Genomic DNA, 14,427 nt, shown 5'->3' with positions numbered 1-14,427 from the left:
AGTTTTATATACTTTCTGGTCAGTACCTGACGATACTTCTGATCGATAAATACGAGTTGGACGATAACTCGAAACTCGAAGACTGGCGGCGTGGCTGATTGCTCTCTCTCGTTTTTGACAGTGCAACGGATACATTGCACTTTCATGCAAAAATGACTGCTCACGACCAAATGCGAGCTATGCTTGATCAGTTAATGGGCACAGGACGGAATGGTATGTGAACTATTTTTTTTTGAAAAAACCTAAATATTCTTTGTTGTATCACTATTTACAGTCGCTTGAAAGCTCACACGAAAATACAAGATGGTGGCCTATACATTACCCCACCTTACCATTGCACGGATATTCATCTAATTGATGGACATTGTTAATGTATTTTTTACATTTTCAGGTGAGAATAACAAATTTCAAGTGAAGTACTCGGATCCAAAGGTCTGCAAGAGCTTTTTGCTGGCGTGCTGTCCGCATGAAATCTTATCGTCAACGGTGAGTGTATTTTAAAATTACCACATATTGAAGTATAAATGACATACCATTGGCACTAATGCGCTATTGTAGAGCATTTTTGTATATTCTTTTGATATTTCTTCATATTAACACAAAAGCAATCAGACATCAGTACATTTAATATCACATTCAGTTTTTTTTTGTTATTCTTTATATCTTTCTGGTTTACTCTGGTTACACGATTCAATGGCTTTAATTTGGTTAGCAAATTCATTTGCTTTTCTTTTAAGTATTTTGTTGGTTGTAAAACATTTATGTTTTATCAACACACATCTAATATAAAGAAAAATACAGTTATCACTATATTACTGAGGTAATTTATTTACATACATATATATATATATATATATTATATTTATATAGAGCTTATATAGCTTTGTGTACACATTTCATCATGAAATTTAATTAGCTTCGTTAGAATTATATAAATTATAGCAAATAGTATCACTAGTTGCATAAATATATGCATAAATTGTAATAATTATATATTTTTTTTGCAAAACTAGTAATTGCATTATTCAATTAGCATTATATATCGCTTAAAATTTGTAAGTTAAAACCAGTGTCTTAATTAGAATTTATACTGAAACATTAAATGTTTTATATATAAAAAATTGTATAATATATTTTTAATAATACATTTGTTTCTAATACAAAAGATTTTGTAGAGTATAAGGTATGCTATACATTTTATTTTAGAACCAGAAAAACACTTAGAGAAAAAACGTAGTTTTTTGCTTCTGTTTGTACAATTGATTAAATATTTGATCATTAATTTAATATATAAGTATCAAGTATTTTGGGTAATAAAAATATATCTTTTATACTGGGAAGGTCAACTAATGAAAACAGTATGTTTTTTTCTGAATTGATTAAAACATGCACGTTTATGCATACACTTGGTAATTTAGAAAATTACTATTAATACATGTAAGCACGCACGCATTTTAAGAACACAAAATTTATAAAATTTATACAATGAATGTAAAAATTTTAGTATATAAATATATATACCTAAGGACATGTGTTGTGTGATGTAATGATAGAATATTAAACATATCATAATCACTTGCTGTTATCGAGTACTGCATTCACATTACTTAAGTTTTTTTGAAGTGGTTTATTATTAAGACAAATGATTACCTTGTTCAATTTATGGTCTTATCATCAATTTATCATATATGCTTATGACTATCTATTCTTCTAGAAACATTCTTTTTTATAAAAAAAAAATGATATTCTATGTACATAAATCTTTATTTCAGAATCTTTATACGTTGATGCATAAATATGAAAAAAGTGTTATGCACCTGTGATAGTATTATCGTTACATATTAGTGTGATCCTATTTTATTGTTTATACACATTTTCTCTCTTATTTAATTTAACTTTAAATATATTTATATAAACAATATTCCAAGGTTTTGTAATCTGATGTGAAATGTTTTTAATATCAGAATTTATAATTACTATTTATCTATATTTTGGATCGTGTAACCATTACTGTTTACACCCAATTAATATTAATAATGGTAGAAATAAGTCTGGTTGCCCAAATTTTTTTTACACTTTCAAGAATCAGATTTTTTTTTTATCATATAATGATACGTACAAAATAAAATAAATATATATGATGATAGAAGTTCATCAATATGTATTACTATATGATACTTTATGGTATATTTACTGTCACAAGTCCTTCTACATATTTATATACAGAACTATTTCTCTATAATTTTATGTATAGTTCTAAAAGTAGTGACAAATTGTTAATTTGAAGTTACACAATATACGTTGTGCATAGTGCTTTTTTTCATCAGTGCCAATTGGTCTGATCAATTTTATAGATTGTACAAGAAATTAGGTGATAAAAATCAATTTTGTTACGCGTATGTAATAGGATAATATTTGCGTAATGTACTTCAGGAATTGATTCCGATCAATTCACACCAGATAGGCGTTGAAGTGCAACACGGGGCAGCAAACTACAATAATAGGGAGTGATCCTCCAGATTCTCATAATGTAGGGAGAAAGTGGGATGGTAATACTAGAATAATTTGTTCATAGTATATATTTACTAATCCATTTGTCTTTTAAGAGTTTTTAATATTAAATTGTCAATTAAAGTTCTAACCCAAATAAATATATTTATGTGCACACTATGCATAAGATTTCGTTTGAAATTGTTGTGTAAATATTTGCATAAATAGATGTACATAAAATTATTAACAATAGCAATTATTGAAAACTTATATTAATATTCTGAGGGTAACAAATATCAATAATAGATTTAAAACATAACAACCTATGGACTTATCCCACTTCTCCTCTATAAGATGCTTGGGAATGAACCAAAACTTAAACTACACTTGTGGTAATGGCCCTGTACGATCGCGAAACAATAATACTCGCAAGAAACTATAGACAATAAAACCATAAGGTTTAAGTAGAAACGACATTCTAAAATCAAAGCAATGACGTGATTTTCAAATAAATAGTATACTGTTCACGTTAGCACTGCTTCGCGCATTTCTTTGTCATCTCGTGCGAATTGGTCCGAAGGGTGTTTGTTAAATTAAAGATTAATTAAAGTTTTATTCAATTTTCCAACTACTCAACCACTTGTAGCAAGTAACAGATTTGTATTGAGTAATTTGTACGAATTTCTTGTTTTGGGCAATGCTTTCTTTTAGAAAAGGGAGAAATAGTAGAAAGTATATAATGTATCATGATTAAGAAAAAAACATACTTTAATTTATCTATTGCATGAGATGGTAAATCATTTTAAATTCTCTGAAAATTTTTATAAATTCTTTTTCACATTAAATTCAAATATTTTTGAATCTAAAGTAGTAAAATGTGTTGAGTATTTAAAGTTAATGAAACAATAATGGGAGTAAATCCAAAGGGGTCTTACAATTATACTTTTAGTATACATTGGGGTGTCTTTTATCACAATTAGCAAGCACCCTTCTACATCTTTCGTGTAGGTTTTCCACGATAGAATTGACAACACCTAAATTATGACAAAATGAAATGAAGTATTTAAAGATTAATAAAAATAAATAAAATAAATAAATAAACGTAATACTTCTGGCAAATACTCGCGAGAATGACCGATATACAGGTTCACTAATGTCAATGTACCTACAGTTCTATTTCCAGAGTCTCTGGAAAAAGCAATTCCAATCAGATCCATTGTACAATATTGTTGCGAGTATTGTCCGCTCATATGTCGTGTTGTACTTGTCGCTCTCACACGCGCGTTACTGTAAGTACTGAAAGCGAAGAGGACGTACGTATTACATTCTACAATTTGATTACCTTAACATAATTCAAGTACTAGGTATTAATTCGATTGAGATAAAGGCGGACGGTTACCTCAGCCCCTCTACCGGTAACCACGGTGGCGAGGCTGAGTACCGAATATTAATTCCGAGACCCCGAATGGCCTGTTAAGTTGGTGAGTAGCGCCATTGCTGATTCATGAGACGATCTCTTATTGTCGCTTCTTACTAATAATGCCGTTTACGGCAGGTAGAAATGAAGTTTACTTTGAAAGTATGCGTGAAAATGTATTCATCCTCGGGAGATGTAACGGGTACAGGAAATGAAGCAGTGATCTGTAAGTAAGACCATGCGAATTGCCAAGAAACGTCTAAAGATTCTGATGTTCGAGTCTCGGAATTGTAAACGTTGCCACTTGTTTCTCGATGATCCCTACTTGTTCTTTGGTGCGTTGATCCGCAATGAAACTTCGATCAGTGATTCAAAGAGATATCGTATAACATACGGGCGTTTCGAAAGCGTTAATACGATATTTGAAGAAAATGTGCTCAATGATGGGAACGGACGATCGAGATTTCACTGTATGTTAGCCTCAGCGATGTTCGGATGTGACACTCGTTTTATGTCTTCTTTCTGTTCTTTCGTTTCAATACGTTCAGTATCAGGGAATTCTGTATAAATTAATTATCGAGAAATGAACGGGAATTATTGCAAAGCATAGTTTTCAACGTGTACTATTGCAACGTGCATTAGAGATTTCCCTGAACTTGTATATAAACTTTAAATCACTGTTTTATTTAAAAAGCGAAAGCGAGTCTTTCAAAACCGGCGAGGAGAAACATTAAAATTCAAATTATTTTGGCAATTTGCAAAAAATGACAAAATGTCCACGAGAAAACGTGAGAAGTGGCATGAAGCAGAGAAAGAAAGAGAGACAGTATTAGGCGGAATTGTACAGCGTGCCAGTTCTGTTAGAAAAATTTCCTTCAACATTGGATGTACGTATTGAACTCGTTTTCTAAATCGTCTAGAATTGATTCACCTAAGGCAATGCGTGCCCTACGTAAATAGTATAATAAACTATTAGGCTGTAAGTTGTTTCATAGACATTGAACATATGAACTTAAGGTGTGTGCTGATTGTAGCTTCATTGCCATCGCATTGTCGTGTCAGGCGGAGAGGTGTTGCCACTCTGTAAGTGAACATAACAAAATATTTATCTGTAAAAATTGCATTTTTACTTTGTCCAAGAACAAAATGATATGTCGGTCAATATATGCATATATACGTATATATATATGTATATAGAAATATATCTATAAGTATGTATATTTCCATATACATTATCTCTATATTAGAGCACATACCGCAAGAGCAACCATTTGTAGGTTCTTGTATTAAAAGCATCTTTAGACCATATCTTTCTGGACAATTAGGGTTTTAACTTTAACACTGTCGTTGTTGCAGTGCATAGTCTAAATTATTTATGTAATTATTGATTATCGATTCAGTTTTCTATTATAAACAGCGAATTAAGAAACCATAAGATTTTATAGAACATGTTGGGAGGGATTACATAAATAAAACCAATGAGGCGCCACACAGTTAAATGGACATAATCTAATATGAAATGGTTTGTAAATCGCAGCGCATGGACCTGGGAGAATGCCCCCAGATTCACGACTTGGCCCTACGGGCTGACTACGAGGCTGCGCAAAAGAAGAAAGATCACTTTTATGATATTGATGTAAGTACTTTCTTCATTAGTTCACAATCTGTATTTAAACACAGCACATATTTGTTGTTGTTCAATAATTTTTTTCATGTTTTAACCAAAGTTTGTAATTTGTACATTATCTTAATATTAACATAAAGTAATACCATACAACCAAATGATAATATGTTGGAGTAACAAAACAATTCTTACTTTACTTTAAGGCCATGGAACATTTGCAAAACTTCATCGCCGATTGTGATCGTCGTACGGAACAAGCAAAACAACGATTGGCAGAGACTCAAGAAGAGCTCAGCGCCGAAGTAGCAGCAAAAGCGAACAACGTTCATGTTCTCGCCGAGGAAATCGGTAAGAAGCTAGCTAAAGCTGAACAGCTTGGCGAAGAAGGTTTCGTAGAGGAGTCGATGAAACTCATGGGTGAGATAGACGAGCTGCGTAAGAAAAAAAATGAGGCTGAGCAAGAATATCGTAACAGCATGCCAGCATCTAGTTACCAACAACAAAAGTTAAGAGTCTGCGAAGTGTGCAGCGCGTATCTTGGCATTCACGATAATGACAGACGACTGGCAGATCACTTTGGTGGCAAACTACATCTGGGTTTTATAAAAATTCGTGAAAAATTGGCGGAACTTCAAAAAACTGTCGAAGAAAGACGTAAAGAGAAGCGGGAATCGTTGCTCGATAGACGCAGAGATAGAGACAGAGATGATCGCGACAGAGATCGCGATAGATCGGATAACAGACGCGGAGGATTGGGTTACAGGGAAAAGGATCGTGATCGTGACCGTGAACGCGATCGTGACCGCGACAGAGACCGCGACCGTGACCGCGATCGTGATCGGGATCGAGACCGTGAACGCAGAGACAGGGACAGGAGAAAGTCGCGATCTCGAAGCCGCAGCCGTGGAAAGAGGTTGGTGGAAGTTAATCTAGAATTTAACTTATGCTGATCATGAAGATAGTATTACGCTATATAATCTTATACAATAATATAACGTTTAATTGTTTTACTTGTTTCAGATCGAAACGTTCACGCAGTAATAGCCGCAGTCGTCGATCTCGTTCTCGTCGTAGTGGGTCCAACGATCGGAAAAGATAAAATTGATTGTCATTAATAATTATGCTCAATCATTTTCTTCGTATGAAATTCACGTGCTTACTTGTGCACATTACATGTAAAAAACAGAAATCGCGCTCGCTGATCATTCTTTTTCTTTCAATAGACTATTTCACAAGTTACACTAAATTTGTACATTATCCGTCACCTTATTATGAGAAAGAAATAACACCAATATACGGAAATATCTTTGTGTAAAATTAGACACACATTCCTGTTAATATAAGAACAGGATTGAATTTACTAGATATTAATATACTAATACACTTATTCTATTTGATCTTGATATACTGGTACACTTTTAAATGTAGTTACAATTTCATGTACATAAGAATAGTTCGGATGTAACTCCATGTATTTGGAGATGTTACATATTTATATGATTAATTGATCTTGTGTGATTATTATATGAGCATAAAAATGAAGGTATGTTCAAAAATATATACGTTTAAGTAATTATTGTTTAAAATGGTGTAACCTTAAAGTTTCTCATAACCTCGTTTTTACATAACATTGCGTTATTAAGTATATGTTATAATTAGTTGAAGAAAGTAAAATTAAAACCACAAAAGATTGAATCTTTAAACGCAGAACTTTTTATTTATAATGTAATAAGGTATGAAACTAACTATTAATGAAAAATAAATATAAATAACAGTAATAAAGTTTCTTACTAATTTACGAGAAAAATAAACAAGCTTGAACAAGAATATAAAATAAAATTGCTCTTTTTAAAAATTACATGTTTAAGTTAAATAATTTGATAATGCATTAAAAAATAATACATATGAATAATACTGTATAAGGGATATTTATTTCACGTTGGCATTTACGTAATAATCATTGCGGAGCTATTTGTACATACAAAAGTTTACTTAAATTTATATCAAGGAAGAAGAACAGAACTTTGTTATATGTTTGTATTAAGATTATTTACATTTTATTAATTTTAATAATCCTTGCACTTTATAAGAAGTTAATAATTTCTACACATACTCACGATCGTACAGTAAACGAACCTCAATCTACATTATCTTGGAAAATGAGTTTCACGTATCCTGGTGTTCCTTCAAGAGGGACTGCACAAAACGGACAAATTGCAATGTAACCATTTGTACCATGTGGTATCGCGACTTTTTCCCAATACCTGCAATGAGAAAAATAATAATATTACAAATATTTTGGTCTACAAGTAAATGCATAGTGTTATATTTCATTAGATAAAAGTGTTAACGAATCTTCCTTTTTTGGTACATAAAGTAGTATACCCAATATAAAGTCAGAAATACTAACTTAACAGTTTTCTCTGTAGCCATATGCCCGCAAGGCCTAAATGCATAAGTAGGTGGGCCACAATCGACATAAAATGCAGGTTCTATCCCCATGGAAAGTTTAACTACTGAACCAGCTACTAAACACATTGGGCATCTTCTTGTTGCTTTGTCTTTTTCCTGACCCCAGTCATGGTGGCCCTGTACATGGCCACACTTCAAATACACATATGGTTGCTGTTGAGCCGAGTCTGCAGCTGCTTTACGTGGTATAACTAATGTGTTCAGACCAACCGGGCATTGTGGTCTTCCAGCATTTATAGCGTCAACTAATTCCTCCAAATCGTGTTTTGTCTATACGAAACATCCACGATGAATCACTTCGTCATAAATTGTTAGAAGAATATGAGTTCCAATTGCATTATCTTCAGTCTATATAAAAGTTCAGAGATTATAGATCCCGTATATTTACCGGAGATTTCGCAAGACCTTCAGCTGATCTCCAAAGTAACGTAGCACCGCACAGATCGATCAATGTTCCATCTTGTAAAATGTTATTTTCATCTTCCACAACATTTCCCTTTTGTTGGGCGCTCCGACTTTCTCTTAACGAAAAAACTCCACCGCCTACGCTGACTTCTCTCCAAAAGCCACACTGTGCTTCACCACCACAAAACTGACCCCGAGGATGCATTATCAAAACGCCATTCGTTGTGAGTCCATCGATTTCACGATTTTCTTGCCACTTAGTTGCTTTTTCCTAAAACAAATTTTTAGTCATTTCAATTTTCAATTATTACCTTATTCTACCTATTTTTTACGTAAAAAATTATATGGTAAAAGAGAATTATTGCAGTATAATGCAACTTACCCCTAAAAAGATATTTCTTGAACTATCAAAACCTGCGGCATATATTTTTGCAATTCTAGGATCTGACCGATCAGCTAAAATTCGACAAGCAAACCTGCTAATTGTACTTTGAGCAACGCGTCCTTCGTTAGATCCGTCGCTGCCGCCCGCACATGTATCCATGACGACAAAATCAATCGGAGATTCAGAGGAACGTCCGACCTATAATATCATTTATAAACAAAGCAAGATAAGTATTATAGGAATACATACTTCAAGAGCTTAAAAGATACTAACTCTATACTTACCTGAAACATATCAGTTCCTTCATCCTCAGTATATTCCACAATAACGGCTTGTGTTCGGGATAAAGTGTATGAAATTGAATGTTGCTTTATGTTAAGGATAGCTTGTGAACTGTGAGGCGTTTTGACAATATAATGTTTACTGCGCTTTACGCCATTTGGTACAGGCCTTTTAAAAAGAATGAACTTACTCCTCCTTCTTCCTCGATCTCCTGGTGGAAGGAATCCATTGTACCTGCATATTAAGTTTCTGTAAATTAGTATTTATGCTGAAACGAACTAGAATACATTTACAAACTACTTTCTTACCCAAGAATAACCAGCTCTCCATATTTTACTAGCTGTTTTGGTTTTTCATGGCGATAACTGTGTGATCTATGAGGATTAGCATGTGAATGACTATGATTATGTTTACTGCGTGGACTATGAGGTGCACCAACTGTTTCTCCTTCTTCCACAAGTAATGGACTTTCACTGCTACCACCGTCAGATCTAGAAAGAAACATATAACACATTTAATAATGATACATATTATATAAACAGTCTAAATTATCTTGACACATATTGTATAATCAGTCTAACTATAACCTCTTATTGAAAATCTCTTATTTCAATTTTTATTGTCTATATTACTAAAACAATTACATTTCATTGAATACACTATTCAATGTACTAAATAAACAAAAGGCATAGATATTTTATCTGCAGTTAGTTGGAAGTTCATTAACTTTGTTAAGGTGCGTGTTGCAAAAAATAATGTAAAGAAATTTAGTTGCAATAACTATTTTTATAAGATCATAGATTTAAAGAGGCCTTCAAGAATACTCTTATATGGTGGAAGTATCTAGATTTATACTTATTTGATTCTTGGTAACTTAAAAATATTAAAAATTATCTTATTACCTATACATTCATTGTACATACCATAAAATAAAGTTACATTTGAAGTTGTTAGATAAATTGTCCCACATACCCCACTATTAAGAAGGTGGATGTCAGTAACAGTTCTTGTAAGCCAGAAAGTATAGTTATTATACATTAAAGTGCAAGAAACAGTAAACTATTTTATAATTCATTTTAAAAATAAATAAAATGAAATGATGTTTCATTGATTACATTTCACTGTATGTTTTAAGTGTACAAATTTAATTATTGCTTTTGTACTAATTTTAGGGAAGAAACCTTCCAAAGAAAGATTGCACAATTCAAACAATTTTTCAAACATAATATTTTGATAATCAATATAAAGATGTATTTTTAATTTAGAACATTCATAATACATAATGCTAAGTCATCTATCTATAGATTCCTCTGTTTTTGGCCTATAGTACGTAATACGTAAACCACTTACTTACCGCGAGGGACATGGAATACGTTTAGTTACTGGCATCCTCCTTCGTGTAAAATTTACAGATTACTACTTCCACCGTACTTCAAAAGATACTCATAAGGACAGACAGTCTTATGTATCTTCACGCGGCTGAGCAAATGTGAGCAAGTGCAACGCGGGAAGCTGCGAATTGGTAATTACAATCTGCAATAAGAAACATTCAGTGTAATGATCGTCGCCAAAATATTATATATTTTGACGTGTTCCTATTCTATCTTTCTAGATGTAGAAAAATAAAGCAGATTAGTGAGATGATTACAGATAACTAAGAGACATTTATTAATTCGATGTTTATAAATAATTCAACTGCAATTAATATGCTAAATCATAATAAATTTATTTTTCAATGATGACACAAATATAAAATTATACATTGCTATTGTTTTAAAGAAAAAAAAACTGTCTGTTCCTATACATAATGTAAATATGAATGTGGGTGTGGTTTAAATATTCCCTAAAATAGTTTCTTATCAATAATATTGTAACAATTGTATGTAGAGGTGTTCAATGCATAAGAATATACTGTTACTATAGCATTTACATTATAAGTCTTTGAATTTGTATTTTATTTAATGCATTAAAATATATATTGTATATTTTATCAACTTTGGAAATATTTTGAGTAAGAATGTGTAAATACTCCATCATTAAACAAAACAAAATTGCTTTCTTATTTATAATAATTATATGAGAAATTACAAACCGTTAATTTTTTATATAAGAGCATCAAATATTACTGAAAAAAATAAATATTTTTTCTTCAATATTTAGACATTTAAAACCCTTTTGAATGAAACTAATTTGAGACTTCATTGAATTTATAAATGCTTATTGAAAACTGGCTCACTACATCAGTTAAACAGCTGATTCATTATCTTATCCAGGTATTCATTCTTATCAAAATATTGCACCAATTGATCATATCGCTGTTTACAAGGTAGAGATTATTTTAAAAATGACTACATGCCAAAACTGATGCATGCAAAATCTTTTGGTCAACATTTATTTAAATGATACATGCTTTTCATTTAAATAAATTAAACAATTTTGAAAATAGTAATTTATTACATGGTTTCTTGTTCCATTATTGTTTTTGTTTCATAGGGAATCAAAAAATGTTTTTATCAAAAGCCATACAATTTGTCAACATTTTCAATGATGTTTCTGTGTCCCAGAAACTTAAATCTAAATACTTCCAACTTATTTTATACTGCAGTTCTTTATATATATTATTAACCACTAGGGGTATATATAACAGAATGCATTTAACATTTTTAATTAATCAAGATTCAAGGAATATATAAATGAAATGTGGCTTCAATAAAGTACACATTTATGCTTATATGAATTCCATTTATAGTCCTAACTTCCATAAATTAATAACTTCATACCAGAACAGTAAGAATCAAACATAATACTGTTAACATTGCATATTCATTGCCATAGAATATTTGTGTTTCTTGGAAAAAATAACAAGACACTTTAGAAGACATAAAATATTTATTGTATATTATTAAATTTCAAATAAAATATTTTTTATTAAATAAAGAACATATTCATTTATTTATTCCATTAACAGTAAATGTTATCCTTTCTAATTCTTATAATAAAAGTGCATTCTACATAATCATTACGACACACAAATTCACAGCGAGCAAATAAAATTTTCATGTTCTCTTTAGCATATTTGACACTATAATTAAGCAACAGACCTGGGCATTTGCAAGATAATGTTATTGGAAATATTATTTCAGATAACAATATATTTAAATGTTTACATTTCATTCTCATTCTCCTAGGCTTGGAACATATTCTTGTTATCATATACTTTCTTGCCATGCAATCCAGTCTCCAAAAAATAATTATTATTTCATTGATTATTATATTAAAATATATTAAAAGAGAATTGCTTCAATCATTATTTTTTTAATGTAAAAATAATAAAAAGGGTTAATCGATAGTTTTTAAAATTCTAAATAATATCGTTGCTAATAAATGGTAAGCATGTTACTTTAAATATTAATTCTTATTCTAATTTGAAAAAAAACTTGCCCAGCTCCAGCTTCGTTTACCAAGAAGTTTCAGGAGCGAATGTGAAACTGTATCAAGAGCATTTATATTTCAAAGGAATATTACTCAGGTAGCATTTAAAATAAAAAATAAATATATGTGTATATACATATCTATATACGTATATTTATTGTTGACGGTGAGCCGAAAATCATCGAAAAGTCGACAAGCTTGGCAGAAAAATATGCTGATCGATGCGAGTCAAGATCGCGAAGGAGTCGCGATGTACAAACAACGTTAATTAACCTAGGCATCCAGAAACGATGAACTATTTACCGTATCACCATGCTGAGTTCTGCGTTCAAAAACGGTTTCGCTGCACGTTCAAGACACGCAACAACAGTCACCCGTTTTGATCGTTTTCACGAACTAACGGTGTATAAAAATCATTTGTCCACTCTATGATACCTTAATTTAATTTTCCATTTCTAAATTACACTGTTACTATATTCATATGATATTCCACCAGTTTTGTGTTGACGATCTTATTATTCATGATTACGATACACTCAGGGACCGCGGCCAATATCAAAAGAATAGAGAAAATCACACCGCCGCAAAGAGACTGTATCAAAAATCTCACGGATAAACGAATCCGATTTATTCCATCGATAATCACTCGACGCACTGATTATTTGTGTGTATCTCGCATAAACTATACGTATCGAGACGACACGGAAGAACAACATATGATGAGTGGAATCCTCCGTAGGAGCCAATGTAGAAAAAAATGTTCCTGTGACATTGTCTTACAGACTTACCACTAGAGGGCAATTCTTGCAAGCGTCATTCACTTTTTACTGAGATTTAAACACCGCGCTCCGGAAATCAGACACTTAGGCCCGATACATATATTCGTTCTTTTGATGCGTGATACCTATGCGGTAATGGAATTGTAGTTTGCAATATTACAACTTAGATGTAACACTTTGTATATACCCCGGTGACGTAATGACTTGATATGGCTTCTTGTGTGTATTTTAAGCTGTAGTTCTTCATGAGAACATATGATCGATGCAGCTGCAATTCTAATGCTTCGATATATTATTGTATATCTGTAAATGCACACATCCGACGTTTTGTCGTAAAATGACAGATTGCTTTTTTGAAGTCTTAAGTCAGTAAAAGGGCACCCGATATCGTCTTTTTTCTTTAACAACAAACGCTAATATACCAGGTAAACGAAAATTAAATATTTCCTTTAATAAATATTCATTTCTAATAATAGTAGAAAATGTACTGATCATTGCCACAGATTAAAAAACGAATGTTTGCATTCGTCTGGTAACGCATGATTGCTGCACGTCCAAAAATTGGACGTGTGTGCTATTCTGTCAGATCATAATTCCAGTATCAGACAGCTATCGCATGTTCGAAAGATGGATCTGTGTACCGGGCCTAAATATAAAAAACGAAGCTTTTGATCGTAAAATGAGACACGTATGTTCGATTTCTTTTGATTTTAGAATTTTCCATGTTTCAACTTGTTCCACTAATTTAGGACACATGTTATAGTGTAACGTTTCTTTATATTTTAAAAACATAACATACAACGACACTGAAATGACATTTATCGAATAATAGCTGTCTCAAAATATATGAACAAAATAATCACTTACCCATTTTCTGGTTCTTTTCTTCGAATTTATCTAACGCCATACGTAGCTGTGCTGTTTCAATTTTTCGAAAATCCGCCCTTAAGAAAACTTAATAAAAAATAATCGCATCCTTGAAGTTTACTTTATTATATGCACACATTACGGCACTTTCAATTTGCACTTGGATCTAACAACGAAGGTACACAAAGTACATTTCCCCTTCGCCTAAATTTTATGAAACATTCAACGTTTGTAAAGAGGCTAGAAATAAGGAATATGTAATTTTTTTTTAGCG

The 14,427-nt window shown here is 31.8% G+C and overlaps 2 protein-coding genes across 6 annotated transcripts; one reads left to right on the top strand and one right to left on the bottom strand.

Annotated features, from left to right (window-relative positions):
• The first annotated feature begins 55 nt into the window (after nt 1-55).
• Nucleotides 56-7,104, top strand: LOC143147354 (putative RNA-binding protein Alsin2). Of its 4 annotated transcripts, none has more exons than XM_076312537.1 (5): nt 56-213; nt 392-486; nt 5,445-5,543; nt 5,735-6,444; nt 6,552-7,104. In XM_076312537.1, the coding sequence occupies exons 1-5, from the start codon at nt 153-155 to the stop codon at nt 6,628-6,630; spliced, it is 1,044 nt and encodes a 347-aa protein (XP_076168652.1). In that variant the 5' UTR covers nt 56-152; the 3' UTR covers nt 6,631-7,104. The 4 variants fall into 4 exon arrangements, with proteins under 4 accessions (XP_076168652.1, XP_076168653.1, XP_076168654.1 ...); XM_076312539.1 differs by lacking the exons at nt 56-213; nt 392-486 and adding exons at nt 4,703-4,794; nt 4,942-4,990; XM_076312540.1 differs by lacking the exons at nt 56-213; nt 392-486 and adding exons at nt 4,715-4,794; nt 4,925-4,990.
• A 345-nt stretch (nt 7,105-7,449) lies between these two features.
• Nucleotides 7,450-13,197, bottom strand: Pli (E3 ubiquitin-protein ligase pellino). 2 transcript variants are annotated; one of them, XM_076311259.1, is made up of 8 exons: nt 12,811-13,197; nt 10,430-10,608; nt 9,384-9,566; nt 9,078-9,309; nt 8,791-8,991; nt 8,392-8,679; nt 7,942-8,273; nt 7,450-7,795 (listed from the first exon to the last, which is right to left on the bottom strand). In XM_076311259.1, exons 2-8 carry the CDS (start codon nt 10,462-10,464, stop codon nt 7,669-7,671), a joined length of 1,398 nt encoding a protein of 465 aa, XP_076167374.1. In that variant the 5' UTR covers nt 10,465-10,608; nt 12,811-13,197; the 3' UTR covers nt 7,450-7,668. The 2 variants fall into 2 exon arrangements, with proteins under 2 accessions (XP_076167374.1, XP_076167375.1); XM_076311260.1 differs by lacking the exon at nt 10,430-10,608.
• Between the last annotated feature and the right edge of the window lie 1,230 nt (nt 13,198-14,427).

The sequence above is a fragment of the Ptiloglossa arizonensis genome, chromosome 5, assembly GCF_051014685.1.
Source record: "Ptiloglossa arizonensis isolate GNS036 chromosome 5, iyPtiAriz1_principal, whole genome shotgun sequence".
NCBI classification, from domain to species: Eukaryota; Metazoa; Arthropoda; class Insecta; order Hymenoptera; family Colletidae; genus Ptiloglossa; species Ptiloglossa arizonensis.
The sequence above is the reverse complement of the archived record's forward strand: the minus strand, read 5'-3'. Positions and strand labels throughout refer to the sequence as shown.